At 41.6% G+C, this 15,826-nt stretch overlaps 1 protein-coding gene across 1 annotated transcript in view; it reads left to right on the plus strand.

Moving 5' to 3' along the window:
• LOC141437618 (kinesin-like protein Klp10A) overlaps positions 1 to 15,826 on the plus strand; it is a 59,072-nt gene that overhangs the window by 33,804 nt on the left and 9,442 nt on the right. Inside the window, exons 6-10 of the mRNA XM_074101068.1 lie at positions 9,947 to 10,116; positions 12,528 to 12,722; positions 13,241 to 13,420; positions 14,190 to 14,335; positions 14,919 to 15,030. Of these exons, the coding sequence (XP_073957169.1) occupies positions 9,947 to 10,116; positions 12,528 to 12,722; positions 13,241 to 13,420; positions 14,190 to 14,335; positions 14,919 to 15,030 (803 nt within the window). The remainder of the gene's footprint in view (positions 1 to 9,946; positions 10,117 to 12,527; positions 12,723 to 13,240; positions 13,421 to 14,189; positions 14,336 to 14,918; positions 15,031 to 15,826) is intronic.

Here is a 15,826-nt window from a genome sequence, read left to right on the forward strand (position 1 = left end):
ACTGTTTACTTACGTTACTATTACCAATGTTACTTTTTATTATGATGCGTTGTCTATTGAGCGACATACTGTTGGTATAATTTAGTTACCACGACCACGAACTTCGTGGGTCATTGTTCGGGTCAGTGGTTTTGTAAACATCGTATAAGCTTAGACAATATCGCATGTGGCTTATGGCGTTATTTTCGACATCGCATGTGGCATATGATTGGCATGTGTTGTTGTTATTAACATTTAATTATGGTTACCCGTGGTGTTTTTATTTATAGATCCGTGGCTTGCAAAATTCCATTAGATATTAGAACATAAATAAATATACTAAATTTAACTAATACTTGTATACTTCAAATTTATTATTGAAAGAGTAGCCTTGTGTGATTTAACGTGCTATCATTATTGATTACCAAACATAAATTATTGATCACTATACCAAAATTACCGGAAGACATTCATCTGTATTGATTAAACAGAAGTATTTGTATGACCTACAGCGCTTAAAGGTCATCGCACTCTAGCTGTCATAGGCTCATCACCTGTGTAAACGGATTAAATGAAACTATGTAGCCTTTTCGGGATTCTTTTTGTATCGTCAAATGTCTTACTGCGATACCGCTGTCTAATTCACTAATTCACTCTTAGTACTAAATTGACCTATGAAATCATTAGCATATAAATTACACAGTAGTTAAAACGTAGCAGATTCGACACTTTCATTTGACAGCCTTTGTTAAGCTGGTTAGTACGCGTGGCTTAGGCGCCTTGTTTTCAAGTTTCCGACACAAACAGATCGCTTTCTAGATCACTTGCTACTTAGACCAGTTGTTTCTTAGACCGCTTACTACTTAGACTAGCTGGTTTTTAGACGCAGCGATACTAACTAACCCAAAGACAATCACTGCGTATCAACGACATCGGTGGGGAACCTAGTCAATTGTAGGGAGTGACGGAGTACCGTCATTAGTTTACAAACAAAAGGACTTCCAAAAGTGCTCATTAGACATTGTATTTCCTTAGGATCTTTCCTGCGTGCGTTATATTTTTGGTCCGAAATAAATACCCGAAAAGCCTTATTTCTAGGTCACTTGACTCACACGGACGCTGACATGAATCCCAGAATTCCTAATAAGGGGTCCATTACGTTTGGTAATTTGAACAGCAATGGTTTTAGTGGAGTCGTTTACGTTTCGACTGATGTCACGGAACACCCTATTAGTAGTGGTTACGAATGCGTACTCGCTGATTCAGACGATATTTACTTAGCACTTGGGTGTAAGAAAATGTTTCATCAAAGGCATCTGCCAATGGACTAGTGATGTGGCAAAACTGTAAAAGTTCTGATTCTGATCCTTATAAACTACCAGCTATTAAAAGTAATATTGCTTTGTTGAAGGGGGGTAGTCAGGTGGAGCGGCAAGTTTTCCTTTATAGATAAAAAAAAGAAACTCTTCTAGGATCACAATATAAATATAAATAAACCTTTTATTTGGTTCTGCAAACATGTATTTCAATCAAGTTCCAAATCAAGATTACAGAGTACAATACATCAACCCAAACTTAAAACAAACATTTACTGTTATTTATCTGCCGCAACTCAGGAACAAGAACAAAAAAATCCTTATATTACAATGAATTACATGATACGAGTATAATGATGAATTGCTCCACAAATATGTGCAAGATCCTCACAATTTTGTCTTAATTCAAGTTCAAAAACCCCCCTGTGGTTTAAGTTCGAAGGAAAAAACCACCATGTTACATTCCCGCGCTCGGTGGGCACATTTTAATTACTGGTGTTACATTAACTAATTAATGGTCCTAATTACACAGAGCACGCGTCGCAACGAGTTCGTCTAAAGTAGGAGGGCGCTAACTAAATCGTTGCCAAATTAACGTTACGTAACGATTATTAGCTAGATGCAGCCGGGGCGCGTTTGCACGCGACCAGGGTGGCCTGGGTGTGGAAATTAATTGGGATATTCCTGGAAGTAGTTCCTGCGGTATACCGCAACTTTTTATGTTAATGGGAGTTGATTTTTGCTGAAGTATACTTTGACGTTTCTGTATGACGGGTACGGTGATACAATATACGTCTGATTGAGTTGGCTTACTGTAATGGGTACAGATGTAAAATACATTTATTTTTGATACAGTATCTTAAATAAATTAGTTAAGTCCAGACATTTAAAACTTGTTACTGGCAAAAATAAAATAAAATCACTAGAAACGTCTCTAAATTTTCTTAAATAATGAGGATGTAAAGGTAAACCAAAAATATATGACTATTGTCAAGAGGGCGCTATTGTTCTTATTTAGTATAGTCGGAACAATGACATCTTGACTTGTCTACAACGTTTACCTGTTAGCTCTGATGTTAATTTGGAAAGGTTTTGTAGTGAAATAGTTTCATTCCCCAAGCGTTTTTTTTTCAGTAGTTTATTATAAACATTATTTACAAAGATCCGTTGTTGACTACTAATCGTTTTGGGCATTTTTTGTTATTGTTCAAAGAAACCGCCACAGTGACACTGACAATCATTAAAATTATTGCCAGTGTAAAAAATTAGTTACATACAATGAAATTCCGCAACATGGCGAATAATCATATATTTCTGGTCAGGCTTTACTTTGCAAAATAAAACTACAAAGCAAGTCTTCATCGCGATATCCACTGAGCTCTGGACGGTCACTTCATACCGTTGGTAAAGAAAGTATGATATGACATCATCTTAAGCGTGATAAAGCATATATGGCAGACAATAACTCCTGCAAGTAGAAACCACTTTGAAAGCGTTGCTAGGTGCATGATTACACTCAGAAAGGTCATTAAACTAAACGCGGCCTTAAATTCTATTCAGCGGTATACAATTTGAGTAAGCGTACTGTCGTTATGTTTTTTTATGTTTTACATCTCACCGTCTATCATCGGACGAATGAAATTATTTTTAGGATTAGGTTAAGTGCATTATTTCTTCGTGCAGTTTGATTTGAAATTGATAATTATAAGCATGTTTTTGAGTGCATCGTGTCGCAACAAGTAATTTTAAACGTAGATTTTTCTTACGGCCAGCAATAATGTCAGTGTCTCGACCGACGATCTAATTTGACAGCCGGCAGCGAATAGCAAATTAGTTAAAAATAGCACATTATTGCCTAGGCTTGGAAGCAGGTAATTAATTGCTGGCTGAGCCGAATATTGATTTAAACGGACGAGCTTGCGACAACTTTTATGGATATTTTTGAGAATACTTCTTCATGGTCACCCTACCTACATAGGCAGTAGTAGCCAAAAATAGCAGAAATTATTCCGACTCGGCACGACTAGAACAAATCGTGTTACGTGCAAGCGCAAGTCCAATATACATACATACTGATTTCCGGTAACTGGGGCTTAAACTTAAACGTAATATTTAAAAGTTACTGTATCAGGTGTGCAAAACTGTGGTATAATCTCGTATAATAACATGGATGTAATTTTGTCTAGCTAGATGAAATAAATCTCGCAATGCTATCCGACCCATTTCTTTTCGTGGGTGTTTTGGAAGATTACAGCATCAGCGCCCTGTTTCTCAAAGCTTACAACTCTAATAATATTGGTGTTTTGTCTCGTAAATTGAATGAGAAAATGAAACAAATACTAATATTATTAGACTAATATGCTTCGAGAAACTGGGCCCTGGTGTGAGAGTTCGCAGTAAATATATGTATATGTATAATTTTATTTTTTCGTTAGCTTACTGTAGTCAAAAGCAAATGTTTCTCGTTTAGATTTCCAACGCGTCTAGGTCCGCCATCTCTGCCTCGGCTTGCCGCGGCGCCGATGGCCAGCAGGTATCCACATAATGCTAACATGTGCCCATCACTGGGTGCTAGCGGCATTTTTTGTAAGCCAATTCCGCTGTAACGTAATAAGAACGCTGCAATGCCATTTTTTCTATAGTCTTATATTAATATGATATGCAGCCATTTCCATTAATTAGTTTTTAGTAGTTACTCGTAACGCCTTACTTTCTACTTGATGGAATGTTAATATTAAATAGTAAGAATTTTAGTTAGTTTTGCAGGCCGCGAGCTTACAGAGGTAACTAATCGTACTGTAAAGTGTTAAATTTCTCCTAAAATTAGCCAGTGCGTATTTTAGTCGTCTGGTCAGGGGGGGGGGGGTTGCCCATGGCCCTGACCGTGGCATTGAGAGCATGAGCTGCTGACGTTGAACCTAACGTTCGCATGCTAATTTTTAACGTTACCTTTTTTATTGCTACCCGCGTTAGAAATTCGTCGTTATCGTCTCGTTCTCGGTATTGTATTTTCGCTGCAGGACACATGGATCCTCTCAGAATGAGAGGGCATGAGCCGTAGTTCCCACACAGATTCAGTGCTGTTTGGGAAATTCACACATGTCATTGAATTTCTTCGCAGGTTTCTTCGTAAGTAATTAGTTTTTGAAAAATGAAAATAAAAATTCAGCGTCGTCCTTTCAACATATACGAAATTCCAAGCCAATCAGATTTCTAGAATTGATAGATTTGAAGCAGATAAATTATTTATCCATTTAGTTATTGCATACGAACATTACAAGTTCAGTAAAAGCTTAGAAAAAGGATAACTGGACGCAGTTTATCCACTTGCTATTCAACGCTGTGCTGGATTTTTAATTCTTTATTCGTCAGAAAATTATGTTGAGAATATTTATGAACGTTCGTACTGTGTCGTGTCTACTAAACACACGTTTATAAACATGATTGATTTCCTGCGAGAAAAAGCAGATTATTTTACTTATACTTACTATGACTGTTTTATTTTCTACTATTTGTTAGTTTTTTTTCGTCTCTATAAACAATCAATGACAAAATAGAACAGTTTAATGACTCCATTGGGTTATTTACTTCTCCTTTGTGTAAATGCAAAAACGCGAATTAATATACCACCAGTGACTGGGATAACGAAGGCCTCTCTAAGCTCGTATAAAACCAGCGCTCTTTATAAGAATATCTCAAGAGAATCAAGATAACTTGCTAAGGTCGTCTCCATAAATACGTTTCAAGACAGGCTTCATTTGCATGTCTATTTAAAACCTTTCTTATCACCATGTATATTTTTCACCAAAACAGGAAAACATAATATACACCTTCCTTTCTGTTAACGTACACCTTCGTTTATTTTCATATGAAGCAATGATGTCCATGTTTATCATTATTAAACAACGCGGTGGCGTGTGAAAATAGGCTGTGTTTTTGGGGTTGTTTGAATTATACATGGGGCGGTCATTCGTTACCACGGCTATAAGTATAGGGCGGCAAAACGCGCGCGGACAGTGCGCGAGCGGCCGTGTACCACAACACTGGCTGGCACCACCGTTCCTTTTTCAAAAACGAATCAATCTAATGGATCACACAATAGTGCAGTGAACCTGACCTTAGTGTTTTTTTTTTATCGATTCAACTTCGAACTTCCATTATGCCAGTGCTGTACGAGAGATGCACTCAACCGCATTTGCAGCGGCGGTCGACTAAAAGCGTAGGCCGTAAGTTCAACCCCATGTCTCTGTCTGCCTCAGTGTTCAAGCTATTGTGAATCTTTCGTGAACGGTTTAGGATTCATTAGGTACTTACTCGGGATATATCGGAATTGGATTTCCCTGTCCGTGCGAGGAATTATCGATGACTAGACCGGGAAGGTTTCCTTTTCTGTACTATTGAAGTGGTTTGCCCTTTCAAAGTTAATGCCGCCAGTTGACCTTGTCAGCCTTTGCGTTAACAAATTGTTAAACTTTATCTTGTTATTTAACACAATTTAGCGCTGAATCATGTCCTGTAATTTCTTTCGTTATAATAGCGTAATGAAAATAGGTTTTATGAAGGAGCCGACGGTTCTTTAAATATAATGAACGTGTCGTTAATCGTCCCACATACGAACAATTTTTTGTTTATGTTGTTGTGAATAGAGGATAACGCACCGAGTGAATCAAGTACTGCGTGGGCGGCGACTGTCGACCCGAGACGCCTGCGCCGTCGACTCAAGATGTCCTAGCGTGTCCTACTGCTTCCTAATTTTGTTATTGTCGTGATCGTCCTGCCGATTTGGCACGCTCAATCGTTCTAGTTACTGGTAATTAGCATGGCGAATGTGTAAGTGGCTATCAGCTACGCCGTATTAGTTAAATTGGCAAGGTACAGCCAGCAGCAAAAGTAACGGATCACTTATTTACTCTGTCGATTTAACACATTTGTCAATCTTGTATGATGCTACGTACGTGGCTGTAAAACGACACTAGAGTATGCAGCTACTTTTGATGCTGATCGTAGGCACATACGTGTCTGATAGATAATTTTGTCTATAATTAGAGACTTTCGAGTCTTGAATTTTTTGTCGAAACTACTTTACAGTTTTATATTTTGATAAAAAGATTCACAGACAAAAGATACAGTTTCGAATACTATCATACACAGCATTAGTAAAAGTGGGTTTGAGGTGTTAAAATTCGTAATGATTTAAGAATTAACCCTAAAAGTATTCGCTGAATCGAGAAGGCGTGAGACCGAGCTGTAGTATTCCCAAAAATAAAACTACGAATACCTCCAACCTGTACTACGTTAGGATCATAAATAAATCATATCAGATCCTATAGTGCATTAACCGGAGGAAACGCCGCAAGCACTGGGCACGAGGATGGGTGCAATAAATAAGACTTCCAGGTCAGATACTCAATCTCGCGGTCGTAACGGACTTTAATCTAAACTAAAGATGAGAATTTAAGCGTTAAATTGAGTTTTTGTAACATATAACTGTTATTTTGTCGGCTCATTTGTACCTACTATTGGCGGCGACTTATTGCGGTTACAATATTTGAAGAGTTTCCTCGATTTCCCTAAGATCCATGATCCATTTATCATGACTTGGTACTAATGGAACCTAATTGGGAGTATTCCCATTCCAATGAAAACAAATCGGTTCATAAATGATGGAGTTTTGAGGTAAAGTCAAAAAACAACCGAATTTCTCCTTTTCATGAAGTCTGTTAAAAACAAATGCTGTTTATTATTTTGTCACTTGTTGCTTGATTTGTTTGTTGTAAACAATGGCTGATCTAATAACTTCGAAGAAATCTTATAACGTGTCTCAGTTATACTCGTATTTTTTTCTCTTTACATATACGCAGTATGTACGATTGTCGTTCACAGAGTCTTCGGATACAGGCTACGTTCCTTGTTCCAGTCCCCGATAGCTTCGTCGGCGCGCGTTTGTTTGTATCCATACAAACCAATACGCATGAGAGTTGTATGGCTGCTCTATGGAAATGCTCGTTTCTAAAACGCACGTCCACTGCGCGTTTAAAAAAACGCGATGTGCAAAGGCTCATCATATCGAAGTCACATTCGGTTGCCATAGCGACAGTAGTCATGTCTTGTTATTCGTATCTTCACATTTCATTCTTCGTTTTGATTTCAGAACTTATTTCGATTGAATCCTGTCTTCGCTAAACTTTGAAAAATGTGTTTACCGAAGTGTCTAAATTGGCAACGGGCCGTTGTATTCGACATTTTCAATTGGTGATGTTTTTTGACGTAAAACAGCTGGTTGGTGTGTACACGTGGAGATATCGTTACTATGAAACGAAATCAACCACATATCAGTAGATCAGACGACCCTAAGTGGATATCCTACGTAATATGATAATTACACTAAATTAGCATGTGATGTCCAAAATGGAAACAAATGTTCCGTTTTTTATTCAAGTTCCATTTTCGGGTGACGAGCTCGTGCGCAAAACTTCTATACTTTGGTACTTCTCATCTAAGTTGTTCTACACTTTTGACAGAGTGGTCGTGGTCATCGGTCGGGGATCAGAAGCGAATCTTCTTGACTTTCTTGGCAAAATAGCTCGAGTACGGAGATCGTAGTTGGCGATAGAGAGCGCTGCTGCCTACTCTCACGGCTAGTCCCATATTCTCCGTTTACGATACCTTCTAATAACTAATTTAAAAGAAGAGTACCTACTAGTCTTTTAAATCGGCTATGTTTTTTTGTTGTCAAAGTTCCTTCGAGACATTCTCTTAAATTAGAGAAAGTATAAGACTAAACTGATTGAATAAGACCCTATACCTAGACATTTGAATAGTTAATGATAGTGATATGTTAAACAAGCATTCGAGCTAAATGTATGGTATAATCCACGTTGCTTGTACGAGTCTGCAATTTCGCAAGCTGGGAACTTGCCGAGTTGTAATTAAAGGCGGTACTGCTAGCGTTAACTTAATTACTAATTATAGCTTTATCCGCTTCGGCCGCTACGTTATGGATTCAGTCGCTAGACCGAGTTGAGACCCCGCGGGCCATCCGTCACGATCGATAGAGCCATTTAAGCCGTGTGACGTCACGAACGTCCATTTTTCATTGGGACAAAAGGCGATCGCTAACGTACCTACGACAATTATTTTCCAATTTTACCCGCTCGAAGGCTGTAATTGATCTGTGTTCAAGACGCGCCAGTCTGTGTTTTGTCGTTGACGTGGGTTGGTTTCTATTGAACAGTTCGGACGGATTTCTAATTTCGTGTTATATCGATTACACAGTCGTGTTTTTCTACATAGTTTTCACCTTCTAGTAACGGCCTTCGAACTTGGCCATTTCCCCAAAGTTTTTGGGTAAAGTTGCCAAGTTAAAAGCTGGGGTTACTAAACTCTGTGTGCAGCTCTTTTCGTTGGCCGCCGTTTCCATTAGCTACTTTATAAGTTCAACTCCAACTTTTTCGATCAGCTCTGCTATTAACAGCAGTTTTTCCACGGGCCCATTACGAGCAGTCACGGTGCCCTCTGCTTTTCAACAGACTTCTTGCTGTGTAACTCGATCGCTGTTTTTATCACGTTTTTGATCTAGATACATTGTTAAATTGTGTGTGAACTGTGTATGCAACTTCACCTTCGCCGCGCATGCGTCATGGTTCATTGCCTTGAGTGCGGAAACGGATCCTAATATGGCGGGCGCAGATCGCCTTGCGCCAACGCAGAACTCCATTCCAAATAATCCGTCACACGCGCGCACATGTCACTAGTGAATAGAATTATTAGTCGAAAAATGCCAAAGAATTGTAGTTAACCCTAAACGAGTCCACCATGTGCTGTTCGTGGTTGAGATGGCGACGGCGGGTCGCTTCCGTCTCGGCAGAAAGCGATGGACCTATTGAGGCGTTCGTCGCCGAATCGCCCAAACAATTACCTTCGGAGACTGAGAGCGCAACGGAGCAACACGAGCTGCAACCACGTAAGGGACACAGCTTGTAGCACGTTACGTTCGGCGTTGTTTTGCTTGATGCACATTTCAGTTTGCAAGTTAGCTCAGTTTATTTTTCGGCTTGGTTTTGTTTAGAGTAGGTATGATTCATGGACAAAAATTACATATACTTTTATTGTAGTCATGTTTACACTTAGTCAAATGACGTCTGTTCAAAGAGCAGTGAAATAACGGGATACTTTCGTCTTTGCACTTATTGTGGTCCACGTTAGAGTTCACCCACTCAGCGCCTGAAATTGGTTCTAAATACGTGCAAAAAATAACCATACATGTGGCTACAGACGTAACTGCATTCATCGTTTGCGATAAGCTTGTAACGCCGGCATAGTTAGAAACATTAGCAAAGGCGCTGCCTACCTACTACTACTGCAGTCATGCAATCGCTTCTATAACCATGTTTAAAAGGAAGTTATAGTCCTCGGCAGCTAAAAAGAACGCAGGCTATCGCACTATTGCAGGGAGCGATTTTTGGGCCAAATTTGAGCAAGGTGAGATGTGACGGGAGAAAGCTCTATGCCGCATTATTGGTCCGCCCGCGCGACTGTAGGTACCAATGCGCAGTAGACAGACACTACCTCTCCTCCCACACAGCGCTCTTGTTAGCCGCCGGGACAGATACAATCTGTAACCGTGTTGGTAATGTAATGGTAATCCCCAGCGCCGGCGACGCGGGCGACGCGCAACAACCAGGTGCGGACGTCGGTGGCGCCCGGCTACACGAACGGGCACGGCGGCGACACCACCGGCCGCCGCGGCGCCGAGAACGTGCCGCCGGCGCCCGCGCCCGCTCCCAATCCGACGCCCAACCCCACTCGCGTTACGCAGCAGGTCAGTGTTTAGTTTATGCTGGAGTTCGAATCAAAGTGACGCTGTTTTAGTGCGGCAGAATGTATTACACTGACGCGGCGTTGGATTCACTGCGCGAAAGGCACACTTCTCTTTAGCGGCGCTGTTCACGCAACTAAGGGTCAGTTCGCATCGAGATGCGACACAGCATTTTTCATTGAAGGTATACGTCAAAATGGGCACTCAAATGGGTACTCGTCTCTCAAATAAAAATACAGCACCTCGTCGCATCACGTCTCGGTGTTAACTGACTCTAACGCTTGCTTCCGAAGTCCACCTTTATATTGGGAAAACTGCTTGAGACTGCAGTTATTTGTCGCGATAGTAGCTTTAGAGAACCTAAATGGCACATCTGCCGACGTAAATGCTACACGTTGTGATACTATTGTCACGCAAGATGAAAGTCGCAGATAGAACCTACTACCACCTGCTCTATTATATTACCATTTTTTGCTGTCTCAACTTTGCGGTATTCAATACCTACGTCTGTTTGTAGAGTATTTAATTAATGATAGACCTCCCGGAATAGTGTGAATTGATTTAACTAGCCCTAACAAAGGTGAACGACCAGGCGTATATATCACCTTATAAACGGAGCTGTCTAGGATGATACCACCTACGTACGAAGTGTACAAACGTGTAATATGCGGATGCGACATACTACGTCCGGGTACTTTGTTTTACGATTTTCTGAGTGTGCATTATTATTATGTAGTATTGTGTCGTGTATTTATTCGGATTACCTTGCTTTGCCTAGCGCCGACGGTACTATCTGCGTGAGTGAATATTTAAGCGTTTTGATTATTGAGGTGAAACATAATTCTTCGATTACCACACCGGAAAGACTAGTGAAGGGCAAGGGTAACCACTAACCAGGCCCGGCTTCTGTTATAGTCTTGCATTTACATCTGAGCATCATCTATTTAACAATATTACCTGAGAGGATAATGACGGAAGATAAAGGTCATAGCTAATTAGAGCCACCCGGCACCCGATCCGCACCGGCTCGCCGCGAGCGGTTAGTATTCTTTATATGGATTTGTATGGGCATGGGCTCACTACATCAACTCCGTAGCGTCACTGGATCGCCTCGCTCATGAAGTTCCCATGCGTGGACGGCGAGTGCTCCACTCGGTGATAGCTCGCTGCCCGCACGCTTGCGATGCGGCGCTCTCCACCCACTCTTCATAGTAGACTACTCGGAAATTCGTGGACCACGCGAGGTCCACTCGTTGTCAACGCGGCGTCCATCCGTGGACCAACTGTCGACAACGAGTGGACGCCGACCGACGAGGTGGTGCTGGTCGGGTGACGGGCGGGTCTAATGAGCTGTGACCTTAACTCCGTAAAAACGCTGAATATTGAACTAGGCGCTGCGCCGACAGCAATGTTCGCCGACATTTATCGCTTGCCGTCAACCAGCTATCGCCTCTCCGTAAAGCGATGTCACGCAGCTATAGCCGCGTTGACAATTAGGAGCTATGCTCAGTTGCTTCCGTTAAGCTGCGTATCCATTTGCACAGCATTGACTCGAGGCAGTCTGAGATAGCTCACTCTGCGGCGAAGGCTTTGCTTTGTAGAGCGGCGATTCGCTTCACTTTGATTCGCAACCATTTTTATCCAATCAGTGTTAGAATTACCTTCCCCCTTGAGCCCGTTGCCTCCGCAGCCGCCGGCGTCGGGCGGGCGCGCGCGCGCCGGCGCCACGCCCAGCGCGGCCTCCGTGCTGCCGGCGCATCTGCCCTACATGCCGCGGAACGCACGCAACAACAAAGAGGTTCCCGACTCCCACATATCCTTCTCCATATCCTTCCGTGACACGTGCTTCTCGAGGGTCAATTGTTCAGCTGGAGCGACGAAAGTGCCTAAGTTATATAACAGTTTTACAGTATTATGTAGCTAGTGAAAGGTCTCGAGAAGAATGTGTCTCCCTCCCCAACCTACAGCGTATTATGAGAATATAACAACTGGCAACTGTGTGTTTCTAGGAATTGTTATGAAACAATTGTTATTTTAGATGAGTAAAATAAAATAAAAAAATATATGTACTTGACGACTTAGCGCTAGCGGAGTGATAACAAATGTAAGAAAACGCTCCAAAGAACACTTATTGAAGAGTTAGTTTCAGGGCCTTCTTTGTAGTGTCATCCATCATCACTTTAATGTTAGCTTTAGTTGATATTTCTAGTTAAACCCACTGTTTCACCACTCATTGATAAATTCTGATGCCGTCTCTGTTTATTCGGAAAAAAACATCAATGAGTAGTACTAGCCCAGTCCCACTTCATGGAGCGCAGAGCGGTGTTCCGTATCCGATCTACAAGTTTTAAACCTAGCATAGCTCGCTGGCAAACCTCTGGTATAGGCTATTTAAAAACATGTAAACGTTCCAGTTCAACAATCCCCCGAACGCGGGCAGCGGCCTGTCGCGCGGCGCGCCGGCGGGCGCGGCGTCGAGCACGGTGTCGGTGCCGCACGCGGTGGCGTCGGGCGCCGTGCGCCGCTCCAACGTCGTCAAGGAGGTGGAGCGGCTCAAGGAGAACCGCGAGAAGCGCCGCCAGCGACAGGCCGAGCTCAAAGAGGAAAAGGTAACGGGGAACGATCAACGTTGGCGCACAACAAACCGCTCCTAGCCACCGGATCTGCACCGCCTACACCCGAGGCGTTCGATATTTTTTGTAAGAAACTCCACTAACCATAGAGTACATAGGATAACACATACAGAGACATGGGAACGAGCGACAACCTTAAACATTGGAAGTAGTGGGGTTGACGGCCTGCCATCTAGCTCTGTGTCTGTCTTGATATTTGATGTGGATATTTAGATCGAATGACTCAACAAGAAAGCTGCACCAGTCCCACGTCCATCTGTCTGTGGGAGTGTCTGTTTCGGCCCCAGCGGCAATCTGTTCTCCGTGCTTTGCTGCCCTCCTAAGCCAAATGGCGGTATCTGAAAAAAAAAAAAAAAAACTATTGTGTAGCTTAAGACATTCTGCATCATCACATGGTATAAATAACTCAGTGTTTTTTTTTAAATAGCACCTTTTGGCTTAGGAGATCAGTAGCCACTTCAAGGAGCTGATGCGCTAATTTAATTTATTCCCAGGAAGCGCTAATGAACATGGACCCGGGCAACCCGAACTGGGAGTTCCTGGCCATGATCCGCGAGTACCAGCAGAGCATCGAGTTCCGGCCGCTCACCGGCAACGAGCCCGTCGAGGATCACCAGATCACCGTCTGCGTCCGCAAACGTCCGCTCAATAAGAAGGAGCTTAATAAGAAAGAGGTGATGCTTTCTTACTACTCTTCGTTTTTTTAGCATTAGAAAGAAGGTAAACGATCTTGAATCTTATTGAAAAACACTTTTGAAAAATAAGTCACAGCAAATATACAACAATTAGCAAAGACATTTGATCGTTAACATGCTTTTGGTGTCATAAGTAATAGTTACTGTTTTTTGAAAACGTTTTTCAATAAAAAGACTCTTCAAGATTTTTTACCTTTTTTCTATGCTAAAAAAAACGAGGTATAGGTAACATCTCCTAAGTTACATATTAAAAGTTTCATTTTATGGGTTTTGTACTCAACTAAAGGTTAGAAGTTGTGACAGTCTTAAGGCAATTCCTTCATGGCTCATGTCCTAAGCATGCTAATAAACATTGTTCTAACAAAGTGTATCACTGATGTTACGGACAGAATATCAACACTAAAAAGTTGATTGACCCCAGGTATTTGGGAGTGAAGGTGAATTTGTGGACGAATGATTGATGTAAGAGCGGATCGAATAATCGGAAACTTCTGTGGAATGAATGGGACGAGCGTGTTACAGTGTGTATTAGGGGTCCCCAGTAGGTCAGTCCATAGACGAGAGTGTGTATACGGGTCAGTCTGTAAACATATTTATTAGAACCATTTGATTTTGATTTTCCACGGACCCCCGTGGAATTGTTTAAATTGTGAAAGTGGTCTGTGACTGCAATAAGTTTAGGAAACCCTGGCCAAGTTGAATAGAGATATATTTTGACTTCGACTTTGAGTGTACATTTTGTGTTCAGGTGGACGTAATCTCAGTGCCGACGCGCGACCAGATGATCGTGCACGAGCCCAAGAACAAAGTGGACCTCACCAAGTACCTAGAGAACCAGAAGTTCCGCTTCGACTACGCCTTCGACGATGCATGCACCAACGAGATCGTCTACAGGTCAGTCCTCATACGAAGTTCAATTTTCGAGCGTCGTATCGTGCCGTCCCTTTCACGCTAGTTATGCTTAACATTTGTTTGATAGGGATGGTAAGTCACGGAATTTGAATTTCCAATTTCGTTGTAGCTCCAAGCAAATAAGGGTGACTAAATAGTGTTACTTTGGAAATTAATCAAAATTATAACAGTTTTTTTGTTGGTCTCAATATGCTGTGTACTGATGTTAGAGTATATAACACTCGCCGCCCGCCGTGCCATAAATCATGTCGTGTGCGCTGCGTCACTTATAGATTTCCTAAAGAATGGACTGAAATGAATGGAATGGACTTATCAGAAGCCACGCTATTCCCGGTTTTAGAATTTGACGGATCTATCAATTCCGTGGGTGCCGTAAAAGGAGACTAAGGGAACTGGCTAAGGGGACTGACTCCGTACTCTAGCTCTGCGGTGTTGAAGGAAATGAGAAATCACCAATGTCATGTTCTGCAGCCAATCTTTAACCGACGGTCACGTTCTGCCCAGACATTAACAACTTAAAAGAAGTAAGATTGTAGTGTTTTGTAAATGTTGGTATACTTTACAGGTATACGGCCAAGCCGCTGGTGCAGACGATATTCGAGGGCGGCATGGCGACGTGCTTTGCGTACGGACAGACCGGTTCCGGCAAAACGCACACTATGGGCGGAGACTTCCAGGTCTCTCTTGTTTACCTACTTACTTACGTATACTGTTTTTCGAATCAGTTCTTATTTCTCTAGCTTCCTCAATTTGCTTCAGTAAACTTCAGCAAGCTAGTTGAGAATGCAAGATAAATACGAACTTTTCCGACAAATTATGATGGCAAAAGTAGATTGTACAACAAGAGCATAAAACGAGCCATTTTACCCGAGGCGTTCATATAGCCACCCGACCCGGTACGGCGAGGGTAGATAGACACGTCAAGTTTAATGCTCGAGTTTTACACACTGCTTTTCACTTCGATGGCGAGGAAATGAAATAGCAACAGTGGCAACAATGATTCACTTTCTGTGTACCTTTTATTTTTTATGCATTATTATAATAATTCATTTTTTTTTTATTTTACTGATGATTTATTATGATTGATTTGAATGATTTTTAGTTTTATATAAATTAAAATATATCTTAAAAATATACAGAAACTTTTTTGTTTGTGGCTGTTGACACCTGATTACCTTGGTCTTAAGTTGGTCTTAGACGAAGATTTCATTTTATGCACTAGAGCATAAAAAGTAATTTTATGTCGTCTAGATACAGCATAAACACGAACTTTACGTGCATGAGAAGTGAAAACATTATTTAATACATTTGTACGCCTTATGCTATGCAATTTGCCAAGCGAATTATAGCCGAGGAAAAACTTTACACTATCCCTGAAAAATGTAATGCGATTGTCCCGTCGCGTTTGCACCCACGACGATGTCCGATGGTACGTTGTTTGTTACCCCTCACGAAACCCCTTTGCGGGTATTT

Source organism: Choristoneura fumiferana, chromosome 18, assembly GCF_025370935.1.
Source record: "Choristoneura fumiferana chromosome 18, NRCan_CFum_1, whole genome shotgun sequence".
In the NCBI taxonomy this organism is placed as follows: Eukaryota; Metazoa; Arthropoda; class Insecta; order Lepidoptera; family Tortricidae; genus Choristoneura; species Choristoneura fumiferana.